Source organism: Rhineura floridana, chromosome 2, assembly GCF_030035675.1.
Source record: "Rhineura floridana isolate rRhiFlo1 chromosome 2, rRhiFlo1.hap2, whole genome shotgun sequence".
Taxonomy (NCBI): Eukaryota; Metazoa; Chordata; class Lepidosauria; order Squamata; family Rhineuridae; genus Rhineura; species Rhineura floridana.
Window position 1 is genome coordinate 68,171,929 of NC_084481.1, and position 16,238 is coordinate 68,188,166.

General features: G+C 43.5%; 1 protein-coding gene across 1 annotated transcript in view; it reads left to right on the plus strand.

Moving 5' to 3' along the window:
- Positions 1-16,238, plus strand: part of LRP1B (LDL receptor related protein 1B) — a 524,827-nt gene that overhangs the window by 237,751 nt on the left and 270,838 nt on the right. The window contains 1 exon segment of the mRNA XM_061608878.1: positions 13,801-14,172. Within this exon segment, the coding sequence (XP_061464862.1) occupies positions 13,801-14,172 (372 nt within the window).

The following is a 16,238-nucleotide window of genomic DNA, read 5'->3' on the forward strand; positions in this document are numbered from 1 at the left end:
GACTACTGTATTCTGCACCAGCTGCAGTTTCTGAACAGTCTTCAAAGGCAGCCCAAATATAATGCATTGCAGTAATCTATTTTGGAGGTCACCAGGGCATAGACAACAGAAGTCGGGCTATCCCTATCCAGATAGGGCTGTAGCTGCACCCCCTGCCAAATCTGATGGAAGGCACTCCTCACTATCGAGCCTACTTGAGACTCAAATGACAGTAATGGATCCAGGTGTACCACCAAGCTATGCACCTGTTCCTTCAGAGGGAGTGTAACCCCATCAAGAACAGGCCACATCCCCTCCATCTGGTCTAGGGAACCTCCCACTAACAGTGCCTCAATCTTGTCTGGATTGAGCTTTACTTTATTGCCTTTCATCCAGTCCATTACTGAGGCAAGACATTGATTTAGCATATCCACTGCCACACCTGGAAATGTAAAGAGATGATAGAGTTGTGTGTCATCAGCCTATTGCTGACAACATACTCCAAAACTCTGGATGACCCACTCAGTGATTTCATGTAGATTTTGAAGAGCATGTTGGATAAAATTGAACCCTGCAGACCCCCACACCGAAGGCTCCATGGGGCTGAAAAATACTCCCCAAGCACCACCCCCAGAAAGCAACCATCCAAGTAGAACTGCAACCACTGCAAGGCAGTGCCATCCACTCCTCAACTTGGACAGCCGCTCCAGAAGAACACCACGGTTGATGGTATCGAAAGTATCAAGAAGAATTAATAGAGAGACACTCCTATCTCTCTCCCAACATATGTCATCATACAGGGTGACAAAGGCAGTTTCTGTGTCAAAACCATGTGCAAACTCTGATTGAAATGGATCTAGACAATTGCTTTCATCTGAGAGAGCCTGGATATGGCCTGCAACCACAACCTGAAGAACCTTGCCCAAGAAGGGAACATTAGTAACTGGCTGATAATTATTTAGGTTTGCTGGATCCAGGGAGGGTTTCTTTAGGAACTGTCTTACCACAGCCTCTTTTCGGCAGACAGGGACCACCCCCTCTTGCAATGAGGCATTAATTACCTCCCTGGCCCAGCCAGCTGTCTCTTCCTTGCTAGTTTTTATCAGCCATGAAATGTGAAAGTCAAGAGCACATGTGGTTGCCCAAACTGAGCCAGGTGCCTTGTCCATGTCCTCAGACCCTGTCAACTGTTACAATTGCTTGTTAATATGTTTTTTAATAATGTTTTTAACCCTTTTTAAAAAGGTGTTTTTAAAGCTTTTAAAAAAATGTTTTTAAAGTTTTGTTTTAATGTATTTTAAGGTCTGTTTTTATGATGTTTTAAAGTGTTTTTAGCGCTTCTGTTTGCTGCCCTGGGCTCCTGCTGGGAGGAAGGGCGGGATATAAATCAAATAAATAAATAAACTGGAACTCATCCAATGGGATGCAATGGGACTAGACAGTGCTCTGGACATCTCTTGAGATTCATCTGCACTAATAGTGGAGTCAAGGTCCTGGCGGATGCAAGTGATTTTATCCTCCAAATGTTTTGCAAACAAATCACAGCGAGCCATTTTATGTTCCACCACCTTCTTTGGGCCAGAGTGTAAACAGTCCTGCACAACTGGAAAAGCTCTGCTGGATGATACAGTGGGGATGCAATGGAAGCAGCAAAGTATGTCTTCTTCACTGCCACTGAGTAGGCTCAAAAAGGAGCACTTACTAATGCTCGGTTGCATTTGTCTGGAGTTTTTCTCCACTTGCGTTCAACTTGTTTCCCAACTTGTTTCATTGCCCTAAGCTCTGGTGTGCATCAAGGAGCCAAACAGGCTCTATCAAGTAGAAGAGGACACTCAGGAATGATTGTGTCAACAGCCCAGGCCATCTGGGTGTTTCACAGATCAGCTAGGGCTTCAACAGGAGTATGAGTCATAATAGCCACAAAATCCCTCAGAACTATCTGGAAACCAATTGGATCCAACAGCCTCCAGAGGTGGACCATTCTAATATAGGTCCCCTGCCTCTGCAGAGGGGAAAAGCCACTGAAAGTCTAAAACTCAATAGGAAGTGATCCAACTATGAAAAGGGACTGAGGTTAATATCCCTCACCATCAGATCACCCTCTTCCTATCCAGTCAAGAATACCAGATCTAGAGTGGGGCCTGCCATATGCATCAGGCTGGTGACATGTTGGGACAGCTCCATGTTGTCATGGCAGCCATGAAGTCTTGAGCTGCCCCAGAGATAATGGCCTCAGCATGGATGTTGAAGTACTAGAAGCCACACTCTGTGAGTTCTGAGTCACTTCTGAGAGTAGCTCTGTCAGCTCAGCAAGGAGACTGCTGGGCAGTGAGGTGGGCAATAAACCCGTAATCTGTCCCTATTGCCCAATGCCAGGTACAGAGCTTCTAGATCTCCACTCAAGCAAACAGGAAGCCTGGAGAGAGAGATGGAATTCCTATAGACTACAGCAACTCTCCCTCCCCAACCCTCAAGTCTGCCTTGATGCTGCACTGAGTACTTAGATGGGCATAACTGGGTGAGAACAACCCTGCCCAGTTCACCCATCCAGCTCTCAATAATACACACCAATTGGCCTCCTCATCCACAATCAAATCGTGAATGAGGGACATTTGTTTGAAACCGACCTGGCATTCAGTAGAAGCACCCAGAGGCCAGAGGCCTGGCTAATAGGACAACTGCAATTCCTGTACATGGCATAGCCACCAAATGTCTGTGTTGCATACCCCTTAACTGGCTAGCCCCTTCTCTCCCACTGTATCTTTCCTTTCCCCCGACCACTGCAATTGGGGTCCCTAATGCTCTCCCCAACTGCTTCCCTCCCAGGCAGATGTCAACCCCCAAGAGCCTCCCTCCTACGCAGTCTGTAAAACATACAACTATTCAACCACAAGGGGTGGGGCAAAGCAGTCTGTCTTGGCAGTGGTGGAAAATGGACCATTGGTCTCACCTGAAGGGTGATTTTCCTATGAGTACGGACATCACAGCGGGTGTTAGCTCCACCTATCGTGCGAAGGCAAGAATGTCTTTGAAGTCAAGACTAGGGGTGTCAGGCCCCTCCCACTCTCCAGTTCATTCGCAGCGAATCTAAGGAGAAATATCTAAAAATACAAGAACAAGGCCAACCGGCCTGGCAGCAGGAAAATAACACAATAGTACCATGCATAGTAACATGACTCCAACATAGCGATATAACAGAACTAGAAGTCTTGACTTCACTCTTAAATTTAAATATAATAGCATAACAGTAACATATAATACATTAGAAAATATATAGTCATCCTCCAACTGGGAGGGTCGTGATGTCCGTACTCATAGGAAAATCACCCTTCAGGTGAGACCAATGGTCCATTTTCCCTATGAGTCCGGCCATCACAGCGGGATGTACCACAGCAGCCCATACAGGGAGGGACCACCCATGTGTTAATCCTCATTAAGAACCTGTTGCAACACTCGTCTGCCAAAAGATGCGTCAGCAGAGGCATAACGATCAATTTTATAATGCCTTATAAACGAGTGTGGAGAAGACCAGACTGCAGCCCTACAAATATCGGCAACAGGAGCATTAGTGGCAAAAGCAGCCGAAGTGGCAGCTGACCTGGTAGAATGAGCCGTTATACTAGCTGGAACTGACAGCTTCAGGGACTCATATGCTAAAGTAATACATGCCCTTAACCAACGGGATAAGGTAGAATTGGATACTTTATGCCCCATAGACCTTGGATGAAAGGATACAAACAGGGACTCCGTTCGTCGAATCTCTTGGGTCCTACACAGGTAGGTCTTGAGAGCCCTCCGGACATCTAATGAATGCCAAGCCTTTTCGAGAGGATGGGAAGGATTCGGACAAAAGGAAGATCTGAAAACCACGGTCGGCGTGGCCAAAATGGTGCTATCAGAACCAGCTGTGCCCTCTCGGTTCGCGCCTTCCTCAAGGTTTTGGCTAACAAAGGTATGGGAGGAAAGGCGTACAACAGACCGTCTGGCCACGGTGTTGTCAGAGCATCCACTGCTTCTGCTGTTGAGTCCAGGTATCGGGCAAAGTACCTGGGAAGCTGGCAATTGCGACTGGAAGCAAACAGGTCGACTGAGAAGACGCCGAACCGACACTGGAGACGATGGAAAATGGATGGGTGAAGTTTCCATTCTCCCGGAAAAACCTGTTGTCTGCTGAGCCAGTCTGCTGTCACATTCCAAATCCCTCTGAGATGTTCTGCTTTCAGGGATTGTAGATGTTGTTCTGCCCAGACAAAGATGAGGGAGGCTAAGTCCTGCAGAGGACGAGACCTGGTGCCCCCCTGTCTGTTCAAATGTGATTTTACACACGTGTTGTCTGTTCGAATGAGCACATGGTCCAAAGGGAACAGAGACTGAAAATGACGTAGAGCTAAATGGACAGCCTTTAGTTCCAGCCAGTTGATGCTTTGAGATTGCTCTGCGGTGGACCAAACCCCCTGAACGTACTGAGAGTTGCAGTGGGCTCCCCAACCTATGAGGCTGGCATCTGTGGTTACAACAGTTCTGCGGGGTTCTCTGAACGACGTGCCCTTGGAGAGGTGTTGAACCTTGGTCCACCAGTGGAAGGAGAGGCGCAGTGCGGGGCTCAAACGAACTTTGCGATGGTTGGTGCTGGCAATGTCTTTTTGAAAAGGCAACAGAATCCATTGAAGGGGCCGAGTGTGGGCTCGAGCCCATGGGACAATGTGGATTGTAGAGATGAACATCCCGAGCGCTCTGGCGAGAAGCATGACGTCTGAGGATGTTTGTTGCATCAAGGAACTTGCGATGCTTGTGATGGCAGTGATGCGATCTGGAGCCAAGAAGACCATTGCCTGCAGGGTGTCCAACATTGCCCCTAGATGTAGTAGGCATTGGGTTGGTTGGAGATGGCTTTTGTCGAAGTTGACAAGCCAGCCGTAGGTCTGCAAAACATTGAGGGTGATCATTAAGTGATGATGAGCCAGCTCCTCAGACTTGGCCCGTATTAGCAGATCATCCAGATATGGGTAGATATGAACCCCTTGGGTCCGGAAGTAAGCCACTAGGATGAGTAGCACCTTGGTAAACACTCTTGGAGCAGAGGAGAGGCCGAATGGCATCGCTCCATATTGAAAGTGCTGGTGGCCAAAAGCAAATCGAAGAAACTTTCTGTGGGTTATACAAATGGGCACATGGAGATACGCTTCCTTAAGGTCGATAGAAGCCAGGAAGTCTCCTTCATGCAGACTCTCCGTAATGGAATGGAGTGATTCCATTTTGAACCTGCGATATGTTACAAAACGGTTGACAAACTTGAGGTCCAATACCGCCCTCCATGATAAATCTCGTTTTGGCACAGCAAATAGGAGGGAGTACACCCCTTCCGACCTCTCAGTTGTGGGAACTGGCTCTATCGCCGCTATGTCCAAGAGGTGGCGTATAGCTGTCTGCATGATGTTGTGCCTGGCTGGTGCCCTTGGGCAAGGGGACGGATGGAATCTGTCTGATGGAGTTGCCCAGAACTCTATGGCATAGCCATAACTGAAAAGGTCCCTGATCCAGGAGACCGTAGTAAGGCGCAGCCATCGATCTCCAAAATTAAGTAATCTGCCACCTATGGGGAGGGTGTTAATACTACTTGCGTAGGTGAGGGCCTCCCTTATATGAGGATGATGAATTTCCCCTGCGCCCTTGGTACTGACCTCTGTCCTGGGGGCGTCGGTTCCAGGAGCCCCTGAATGCGGTGGGGTCATAGGATCTGAAGTCGCGGCCTCGTCCTCCTGGCCGCGTTCCTCGAAAGGGCTGATTAGAACCGAAGGAAGGAAATCGCCTGAAAGGCCTGTGGTCGATGTTCTTGACTGTGGCCAGAACCGGTTTGTGGGCGTCTTTTGGATCAACCAGCACTGCCTTTAGAGCTTCCTCGCCGAAGAGTAGAGATCCGGAGTAAGGAGCCCTGGACAGGTTCAATCTGGCCGCTGAATCCGCTTGCCAATGGCGAAGCCAGAGGGTGCGTCGAGCGACTATTTGAGCCGTCATGGCTCGTGCCCCTAATTGAGTGGCATCCAGAGTGGCATCGGCCACAAAAGCTGCTGTCTTACGCAATTTCAATAGTGCTCTTCTGAGGGCGGCAGGATCAGGGTTAGCGTCCTCTAGAAGGTCATCCAGCCACATCATAGAAGCTCTGGAAAAAATGGAGGCTGAAGTGGAGGCACGCATGGCTAGGGCAGTGGCCTCGTGATTCTTGCGGAGGGCGAAGTCTTCGTCGCTCAGTAGTGTCCTTTAAGTGGGATTCCCCTTCCCTGGGCAAAAGAGATCGTGAAACGAGGCGAGCGATTGGTTCATCTATGCCAGGGATGTCTAACTTGGTGGCAAAGTCTGGAGCTAGGGCGTAAAGCCTGTCAGCCAGGTTCTTATTTATTTATTTATTTATTTATTTATTTATTTATTTATTTATTCATTCATTATACTTGTATACCGTCCCATAGCCGAAGCTCTCTGGGCAGTTTACAGTAACTAAAAACAAATACAATTTAAAATACATCTTTTAAAAAAACAATTTAAAACACAATTTAAAAATTTAAAACAATAAACACATGCGATAGCATTAGCAGCTTGTATATTTTACTTGTTATATATTTAAGGTACAGAATGTATTGTTCTTGAAGCGTCGAGCTTGGAGTGGATGAGCCCATTCTTCAGAGGCTAATTTGGCAATTGGGTCCGGCACCGGGATGTAGTGTTCAGTAGGTGCAGGGGACTTGAGGACCTTGGCCCCTTTGATAGCTGGGGCGGACGAAGTTGAAGGTGCAGTCTGGAGACCAAGGGTATTAACTACTCTACGTGCTAGCGGCTGATAGTCTGAGGTATTAAACAAACGATACGATGTATCCTCCTCATGATCTGAATAGTCGCTCCAGTCGTCTCCTTCAACATGGTCAGTGAAAGTTGACTCCTCCGCATACGAGGCTTCGTCCGTACATCTGCCTCTGGCTACGTCAAAGGGATCTGGTGAGCAGGAAGGATGAGCTTCATGACACACATGTTGGTCCATGTTGAGTTGAGGTATGGCAGGAACTTGCGGTAGTGACTGCATTTGGGTGAAAAATGCCAGCATGGCTTGAAGTTGGGAAAGGAAATCAGGAGACAGCTGCAGCCCGGATGTGGCAGATGTATGTGCCTGAGGGGCTATTGGAACAGATGTTTGGGGCGGTAAAACGGAGGGAGGTTCGTTAAGTGAACACTGAGCGGGAAAGCCAACAAACTCTTCCTCGTCAGAGGAAGCAGCAGGGGAATGGAGAATATCGCTTATGTGTGCCTGTGCTGTGGTGGTGGTTGGCACAGAGACATAGCGTGGGCGCTTTGGCTTGCTATGGCTGGAAAGATGTTTAGTCTTAGCCAGTGCTTTGGCATGTCTGGTCTTAGTCGTGTTAGGATGTTGTGGCTTGGCTGTTTGTGGCATGCCTGGCTGATCTGACACCATATGGGTTGATTGCGACATGCCTGGCTGTTCTGCCATCTTATATTAACTTGGGTGCAGTACACTGCCACGGAGGGGGCAGGATGTAAAGACCCGAACTGGCACAGTGTACGACCACGGAGGGGGTAGAATACACTGGCAGATGGTGAAGTGCACTGCCACAGAGGGGGCAGAATGCACTGAGGTATCAGCGTTAATATGATATAGGCTGTATTTAGAGTTGGCACACTCAGATTAGTGCTGTAGGCTGGGTTTCAGGCGTGGTACACGGCCCCAGAGGGGGCAGGATATACCAATATAAATCAGATTTAGTACAAGTCAGCCACTAAGATTAAAACTCCAGCCTTGATAATACAATCCAGCTACTAGGATTAAAGCTCCAGCCTTGATAATACGATCCAGCCACTAGGATTGGAGCTCCAGCCTTGATAATATAATCCAGCCACTAGGATTACAGCCACTAGGATTACAGCCACAGTAAATTTGTGTGTAAATCAGCCCTGTGCAAGTCTGTCTGCAGCACGAATACAATACACATACGGATAAATAGCCTGCAGTGAAGGTATCCGATGGTTAATACAGGGTAACAAAAAAGGCAGGAAATTTGAATTCAAAAAATGGCGCCTGGAAAAAAAGAGCGGGAAAAAATGATCCAAAAATGGCGGAGGGAGAAGAAGCAATGGCGGCTGTTTGGAAAACGAACTGGGGGAAGGGCTGTGGAGCACAGTCTCACAGGAAGAGCCGCGGGGCCGATAGCCGCACTTGCGGCTCTAAAAAACCCCAAGGAAGAGACTGCCGAGAGAAGCCTGTGAGAGCCGAATCAACAGGCTCCGGAGAGGTAGGACCTCGGCAGGCTGAAATTAGGAGGTTGGAAAGAGGCAGGGAGCCGCAGCCGCAAGCTCCCGCCTGGGAGAGAACCGCAGCCGCGGTCTCTCCAAGAGCTCCACAGAGTGCGGCTGGAGACAGGAAAAAACACTACGGGAGAGACAAAACGTAGAGAACCGCAGTCGCGGTCTCTGCTGAGCTGAAAGGCTCAAAAAACTGGGGAAATTGAAGGATCGGGAGGCGGAGGCAAAAAACGGCGCCGAGCGACGAAGCCGCCGCAGCCGCAAGCTCCTGGGGAGGGAAAAAAGGAGACCGTGGGAGCCGGCTCCAAAGCGAGGGAAACAGCGGGCCAAATCGGGAGCTGCAGCCGCAAGCTCCCGCCTGAAAAGCTAGAGAACCGCAGCCGCGGTCTCTGCTGAGCTGAAAGGCTCAAAAACTGGGGAAAACGGACCGGTAAGGGAAGATCCCCCCCAACAATTCTCCAGGAGACACGACGGATTAAAGACAAGACAGAGGGGAGGGAGAAGTGGAATTACAGATAACAATCTCCACACATACACAAGTAGGTACAAGAAAACTTAGCTAAGCTACGCTATCTGAGAACTTGCTCGTACGAAGGCAAGAATGAACTGGAGAGTGGGAGGGGCCTGACGCCCCTAGTCTTGACTTCAAAGACGTTCTTGCCTTCGCAAGATAGGTGGAGCTAACACCCGCTGTGATGGCCGGACTCATAGGGAAAACAGCACCTCAAACTTTCCTCCAAGTAAGAAAAGGAGGGAAGAGGAGAGTGGTGCAGCAACGAGCAGACCAGGGCTGGCTGTATAGATGGCCCAATATATCAGTGTAGATGGTCACTTTTATCAGTGTAGGTGGTCAAAGTTATCAGTTTACATGCACAAAAACTCTGTGTGAATGACGTACTTGCATTAGCAATGTTAAACAGAAAAGGAGACCTTTATAAGATAATGTCTCTTTCTCTATTATTATGCAAAACATGCGTTATACAGTGTATTCTTCCGGAGGGATTGCTGATTCTAAGCTACAACACAGATTTGTTTTCTGACCACACACTAATTCACCTGGACTAAAAAGCTGTGCTTTGAGTGCACATTTTATAGCACAACTCTATGAACACTTGCCTGAGAGTAAGCCCCAATGAACACAGTGGGATTCACTTCTCTGTAAACATTACTTAGAACTTACGACTTAATATAAATGCGTATAACTACTAACAATTTCAGATCAGTAAAAGTCTTATATTCTTCTAGTTGATTTTATTAGTTCACAACAGCACATTACCTAGATCCCAGGCATGGACACATAATACATCAAAAACATCAGGCAAACAGTGAACTGTATAGTTGCTGACTTGACAGAACTAAATAGGATTGTCAGAGCAAACTGACACTTTATATCTTCTAAACGAAACAAAAATAACTTGGCCTAGTGATGGGTCATTTAGCATACATTAAGAGCTTGACATGGATTTTATAAAGCAGCAGAACCTCACATACATTACATTGGATGGAATCCAGTTGGTCTTCCTCTAGTACTGTTGCTTCAGCACCAGATGTTCACTAACAGAAGAGAAGGGAGGTATTTTTTGTTGATTTCCCCTGCACCCTGGAGTAACCAGCACCCTCCTTTTTTCCTGTTCTGGACTGGTGAGAGATCAACCAAAAAGCCTTCTCTCCTCTGTTAGCAAATGCCTCCCACTTAATCAAAAGGCCTTTCACTCATGCATGGGCACTAGTTAAATAACGCCCATTGTGATGACCTTTTCTCCTAGCGTTACAGAAAGATAGATGAGCACAAATGTTAAGGTTCTGTATTAGGCACATAGGCATTTTCTCTTTCAGCTCTGTCAGCAGAGGACTACAATTGTGCATATATGCATGCACACAATTGCAGGAATACGAAAGGCCTTGTGTTGTCTTTGTACATTCATGGTAACTATAAATAAAATGGCCTGATATGCCGCATCCTCTTGAGATGTTACATATTATTGTAACAATGAAAACTGTATGAAACATAAATAAAATATTCTTAGACAGCAACATAATTTTTTTTAAAAATAGGTTTTTGCACTCCTTATGTAACAAGATTTTAAAAATAACTAAGCTCTTTGTACCTCATTAAAGAGTAACAGATTTATTATGGTATAAATTTTCATGGTCTACAACCTACATCCTCAAATGGCACAATAAATCTGTTAGTCTTTAAGGTGCTACATAATGCCTTGTTGTTTTTGCTGCAACAGACTAACATGGCTAAAGTTTCTAGATAATGCCTGTTTTGATTAGCTGTTGATGCCCACTTCTGTGCATGCGACATTTGAAATCAAAATGTGTGTGCATTGTACTATATATATTTCCCAGCTGAATTATTCAAAATTAGGCTGCAATCCAATACATGTCTACTCAGAAGTAAGCTCCATTGGGGTCAATAGGACTTACTCCCAAGTAAGTATGTATTGGACTGTAGCTGTAGCCTGTCTGTTTGCTTTAGGGGGGATTTAAGCACTTTAACAGTTTTGTTTCTCGTGTATTGTATTTGTATCTTATAACTTGATTGTATTAGATGACATAATAACAGGGGTGGGGGAGAATAATGAAACAACATGCTGGAATTTGATGACTCACTGTTTGAAAACATATTTTATTATATCTGAATGATTTTAATACATTTTTCCCAAATTTTGCTAGGCTGCAAATAGTTAATGTCTTTGGGAGGGTCTGTCAGTGAGGCAAAGGGGGGGGGAACAGGTGAAAATATTTTAAAATGTTTTCTATTTCATTTCAACTATTTTTAAAAACAAGTTTTGCTAAGGTAGAAATAATTGATACAGAGCTGAAGCTGTAATGCATTGACATCATAATGGCTTTCAAGATAAGAGAAAAGACAGGTATCATTTTATTGTTCTCAAAACACCTGTTTAATCCTTTAATATTTCCTATCCCTCTAAAGTGACCTTCTAGTAGAGATGCCCTCCTCTTCATTGTCAGCGAGATCCTAAATAGTGTTAACTTTAACATTTTTTGATAGTGGGTCCTAAGTAGGGTTGCCAGGTTCAATCCCTGAGACTGATCCTGTATCTTTAGGAGAAAAGAAAGCCATCCAAGTGCAGGTGATCTTGCAAAATTGTGATGAGAAAAACCACAGGGTGGAATTATCCCTTCCCCCTGCACAACTTTTAAAGATGCAAAAGACCTCTTGGAGGTTGGGCCTGGCAACCAAGAGGTCTTTTGTATCTTTAAAAATTGTGCAGGGGGGAGGGAGAATTCCACCTTGTGGTTTTTCCTATTACAGAGTTGCAAAAACACCTGCACTTGGCTGACTTTCTCTTCTCCTAAAGATAGAGGATCAGTCTCAGGAACTGAACCTGGCAACCCTAGTCCTAAATGAGTGCATAGTTTAAAATTCATTTAAAATCAGTGAAATGAAAAGTAGTTGGAGCCAAAAGGCAGGTTTCCATATGCACAGATTCCCATTTAGGTCACTCAGGGTATGTAAGTTGTTCTTTAAAAAAAAAACTATTAAAAAAGCAGTAATACATGAATTCGTAAATCATTTGATTTTATAATGGGTAAAAGGCATTAAGACAAGGAAAGATGATCCAAAGTACCACTTTTTAATGTATTTTCAGATTCAGAGCCATATGCATCCTTCCAAAATAGATATTAACCTTTCTAGCCTACTAAAACATTAATTTTTGCAAAATAATAGAAATTATGCCTCCAAAATATTTGATTTATTTGCATGAACGCATAATTGTTTCCATCTAAAAGAAACAATTAAGTACTTCTCAGTTGCTATACAATAGAATTCAGTAATTGAGATCAATGTAAGTTGAATATGTCATGCTAGGCAAGTGGAAGCTCAAAGTTTGTTGGTGGCATTTGTTGTACTAATGGCACAGATGGAGAGGAAAACACAGAAAGACTCATTTTTGAGATAACATTTTAATTTTCAAACAGCCATTCCAAACTAGGATTTCTGCAAGAGAGTAACTTCTTGGTGCAGGGGAACTGCTATTTAAAAAAGGAAGGAGTGATCCAGCCAAAGTTATGAACTCATTAATGATGTCTTTAACAATTTATATCAGTGGGCTTCAATGTACTTAACTTCGCTGGGTTGTGGCCAAAGGAAAATGCCTGTGCATCTCCTGTACAAATCTATAGACTTACACAAAGAGGTTCATTGGAACACCACTCACAGGATGCTTCCAGCAGGAGGAGCTTACAAGCCATAATTAGAAACCATGCACTGACTACCATCAAAAGTGCAAACTAAATTAAACAGTTGTTACATTGACAGTTGGTCCTTAATACGCCAATTTTTACCTCATCTTTTAAATGCAGTTTAACAAATATTGTAATGTAGACTTATAACCAAGCAAAACAACACTTAAACCAAAATTCTGTACTTTTGAATGTATTAATATTTACTTCAATATTACTAGATATAGAATTTCTTTATACATTATTGTTCTTTACAGTTCACAAACTGAGTACATTTATTTAAACATTTCTTAAAATTTCATAATCTATTTTATCTCTTCTAATAGTTCTAAAACTAAAATAATAAAATATGACCTTCTGTATGACCTTTGTCATTCATGGCTGATTTTTAAAAACAGTAATCCTTAGTGATTACACAGAAATTTTTGCAATCCTTATACCACTGAATTATACCATTATTTATTAACAAATGCTGTAAATAATTGTTACAGTGGAGAGGGTTCCACCACCAGAAAGGTAGCGAGGTGATTTTGCCTCTTCGGCCTTTTCCCTGCAATGCAAGCACCACCTCCCTGCTCTAGAGGTTACCCCAACCATTTAGAGAGTTTTTTGGGGAGTGGGCTGCAGGGGAAAGGGGGAATCAGAAAAAAGTCTCCTCTCTTTCCACCTAGGGCTGGCACCAGACTTCAGTGTGCTCTTAAAAGTGGTGGCAATGTGGCAGCACTACTGCTGCTGTCACCAGGGGCTTAAATAGGCCATCTATGTAAGTGCATTAGTGCACTATCATTGTCACCCAACATGGGGGGCATGTTGATGCCCCCACCGCCATCTTGGCAAGCATGCATGCACAGCATGCTAACATGCAGATGTGACCGGGCTATTTAAGCCCCCAGCAGCAGTGGCAGTAGCACGATGCAGGAAGTGACAGAGCCAGCCTGTGCTGGCAACAGGGGGTGTTGTCTGCAACAATGGCTTCCACTCTGTGATCCCCACCAGCATCGGGTGGTGGGGCGCATGCTCCTCAGTCCGATGCTAGCACGGATCGCAATACGAGAGCTACACTCACCCTGCCCCAGCAGCATGGGCCCCTCTCAACCACAGGGGCCCTTGGCCAGTGCCCAACCTGGCTGCCCACTGGTGCTGGGCATGCTTCCACCAATGGTATAAAAACCATTCAGTGTAATAACATAATAATTTTATTACTGTAAATGCATGGATTAATAACATTTCTGACATATTATCAAAATCAATTTTTAATGATTAGTTATAAAAAAAGAATTATTATTGTTTTCCCTGCAGGAACCAACATTTGTGCCAAGAACAATGGTGGGTGTCAGCAACTTTGCCTCTATCGAGGAAATATGCAGAGAACATGTGCTTGTGCACATGGCTATCTAGCCGAGGATGGAGTTACATGTCTGAGACATGATGGCTATTTGCTTTATTCAGGAAGAACAATACTAAAAAGTATACATCTTTCAGATGAAACAAACTTAAATTCACCAGTACAACCATATGAAAATCCAGAATATTTCAAAAATGTAATAGCGCTGGCTTTTGACTACAGCCAGAAAGGAAGAGGTACTAATCGAATCTTCTTTAGTGATGCACATTTTGGAAATATACAACTTATTAAAGATGATTGGTCTGGCAGAAACATTATAGTTGAAAGTAAGTAGACTTTTTTATCCATTTGTTTTTGAGTTATTTTCCTCAAGGGCAACTATCTCATACTGTAAACTATAACTCTAAATGGATCTTTACAGTACAATCCTATATGTGTCTACTCAGAAATAAGGTCCACTGAGTCTAATGGGACTTTATCCTCAGTACATAAAATGTAAATGTACTGCCTTCAAGTTGATTCCGACTTATGGCAACCCTATGAATGATTTTAGCCTCAGTTGGTTTAATTTGTGGGATTGCAAATATAAGGCTGCACTTAAAAAAAAAAAAAAAGCTACGTTGATATCATTTTGTTCCCATAATAGTAAATGAAGCTTATTTTAGCTAGCCTTTTCTTTCTAGCAGTGAGTGGTAGCTTTGGTTTATTAAATTGTATTTATCTTAAACTTTATTTAGAATCTCAAAAAGACAATTTATTGAGTTTTTAAATAGTTAAAAGACAAGTGATCAGTTACCTTTGATTGATTGGCAGCTGTAATAGTAATTTATTGGACATTCAATTACATATTAATCCAAATATATTCAGGTGTTAGGATGTCAACTGATACTGGCTTTTTGTTTGTTTTTTGTAAATGATGTGATTTAATTCTCAGTAGCTTCTACAATAATAATTGATTTTATGTCTCTTTAAAATGTTTTTGATAAAGAAAGAGCAGGGTAGATGAGAGAAATGGGAGATAAGCAAAGGGTTCTTATTCTAAATTGTCCTAATCTAGCACCTTTGCAGGCACCCTTGTGCACAGTTAAAAGTGGAGAAGGGAAACAGATTTTTGTTATCCCCCATTGAGATATTTTTCCAGAGTTCCCATGCAGAGAAGGATTACAGTTTTTCTGAGGACAATACAAATTAAAGGTGCAACCAAAATTGCTGGACTCAGGCCTGGAATAAGCTTTGAGAAACAAGTAATGTTTGCCTCAGAGAAGAAAGCATGAGAAGTCCCAGAATCCTTTTTTGTCTCAAATTAAAATCCGAACCAGAAAAGACATCCTGGTTTATACTCTAGTCAACCAGTTGAAGATGTAGGAAGCTGCAGCCTCATTGATTCTCGGTATTGAAATCAATGGAATCATTCTTCTCTACTGATTACAAGTAATATATAGATACTTTGTCTTTTTTTACTTTCACATGTGCTTCCTTATTATTCTATTCTGGTTTTTCCATAGAATAATCTGCAGTTTAAAATAAAATGTTAAAAAATCAACTTGATTTTCCTTGGGAGATTACACTGAATATTGTGTGTTGGGTTCTTTTTGCATCCATTCATGCATATGCATATGTGATTTATGTTTCCCTATTATTTTTACCTTTTAATCTTAAATATTGTGCAAGGTTTTCCTCCAGACCTGCCTCATTCCTGCTGTGCTTGATGCCCACTTCCTCTCTGAGTCTACACTTACTGTGCTCTGCAGATATCACAACACTACCTTTTCTATGCATGTTCCTTCCCCCCTCAATCATATGCATAGTCTGCTGATAGTATTTGTTGCGTGTTTAGTTTCATTTACATTTTTTTCTGGTCTTTTCTTTCTACCCACAATGCATCCAACCCCCAATACCACATCACCTTTTCCTTCTTTCCATTTTTGCTCCCTCAAAGAAATGGTACATTTCATTTGAAAGCTTATGTTGCTATGTCCCAGCAAGATTGTTTTGTTCCTTGCCAAACTGGCCTGTTAAGATGAAAATGAGATTTGTTATGAAATCTCTTGAAAATCAGATTTGAAAATGCTTTGTTATGAATGTATTTACATGTAAATAATTATAGTTATATGCACATGAAAAGACAGGAACCAGAGTATAATGCTACATTTGTTTGACTGAAAAGCTGTATTTCTATTAGTTTAAATGGAAGAAAATTATTCAACTGCAGAAGCCAGTGCCCAACAAAATTCTGATAAAAGGCTCAGTAAAGGAGGGTAGATAAGATCATTTTAACATGGAATTCACAGAGTTTTAATTCCTAGAGCAGGGATTTCCAGGGATTTCCATACTGTGGTCCACAGACCACCAAGTAGTCTGCAAGCTTTGTTTAGGTGGTCTATGATATGTC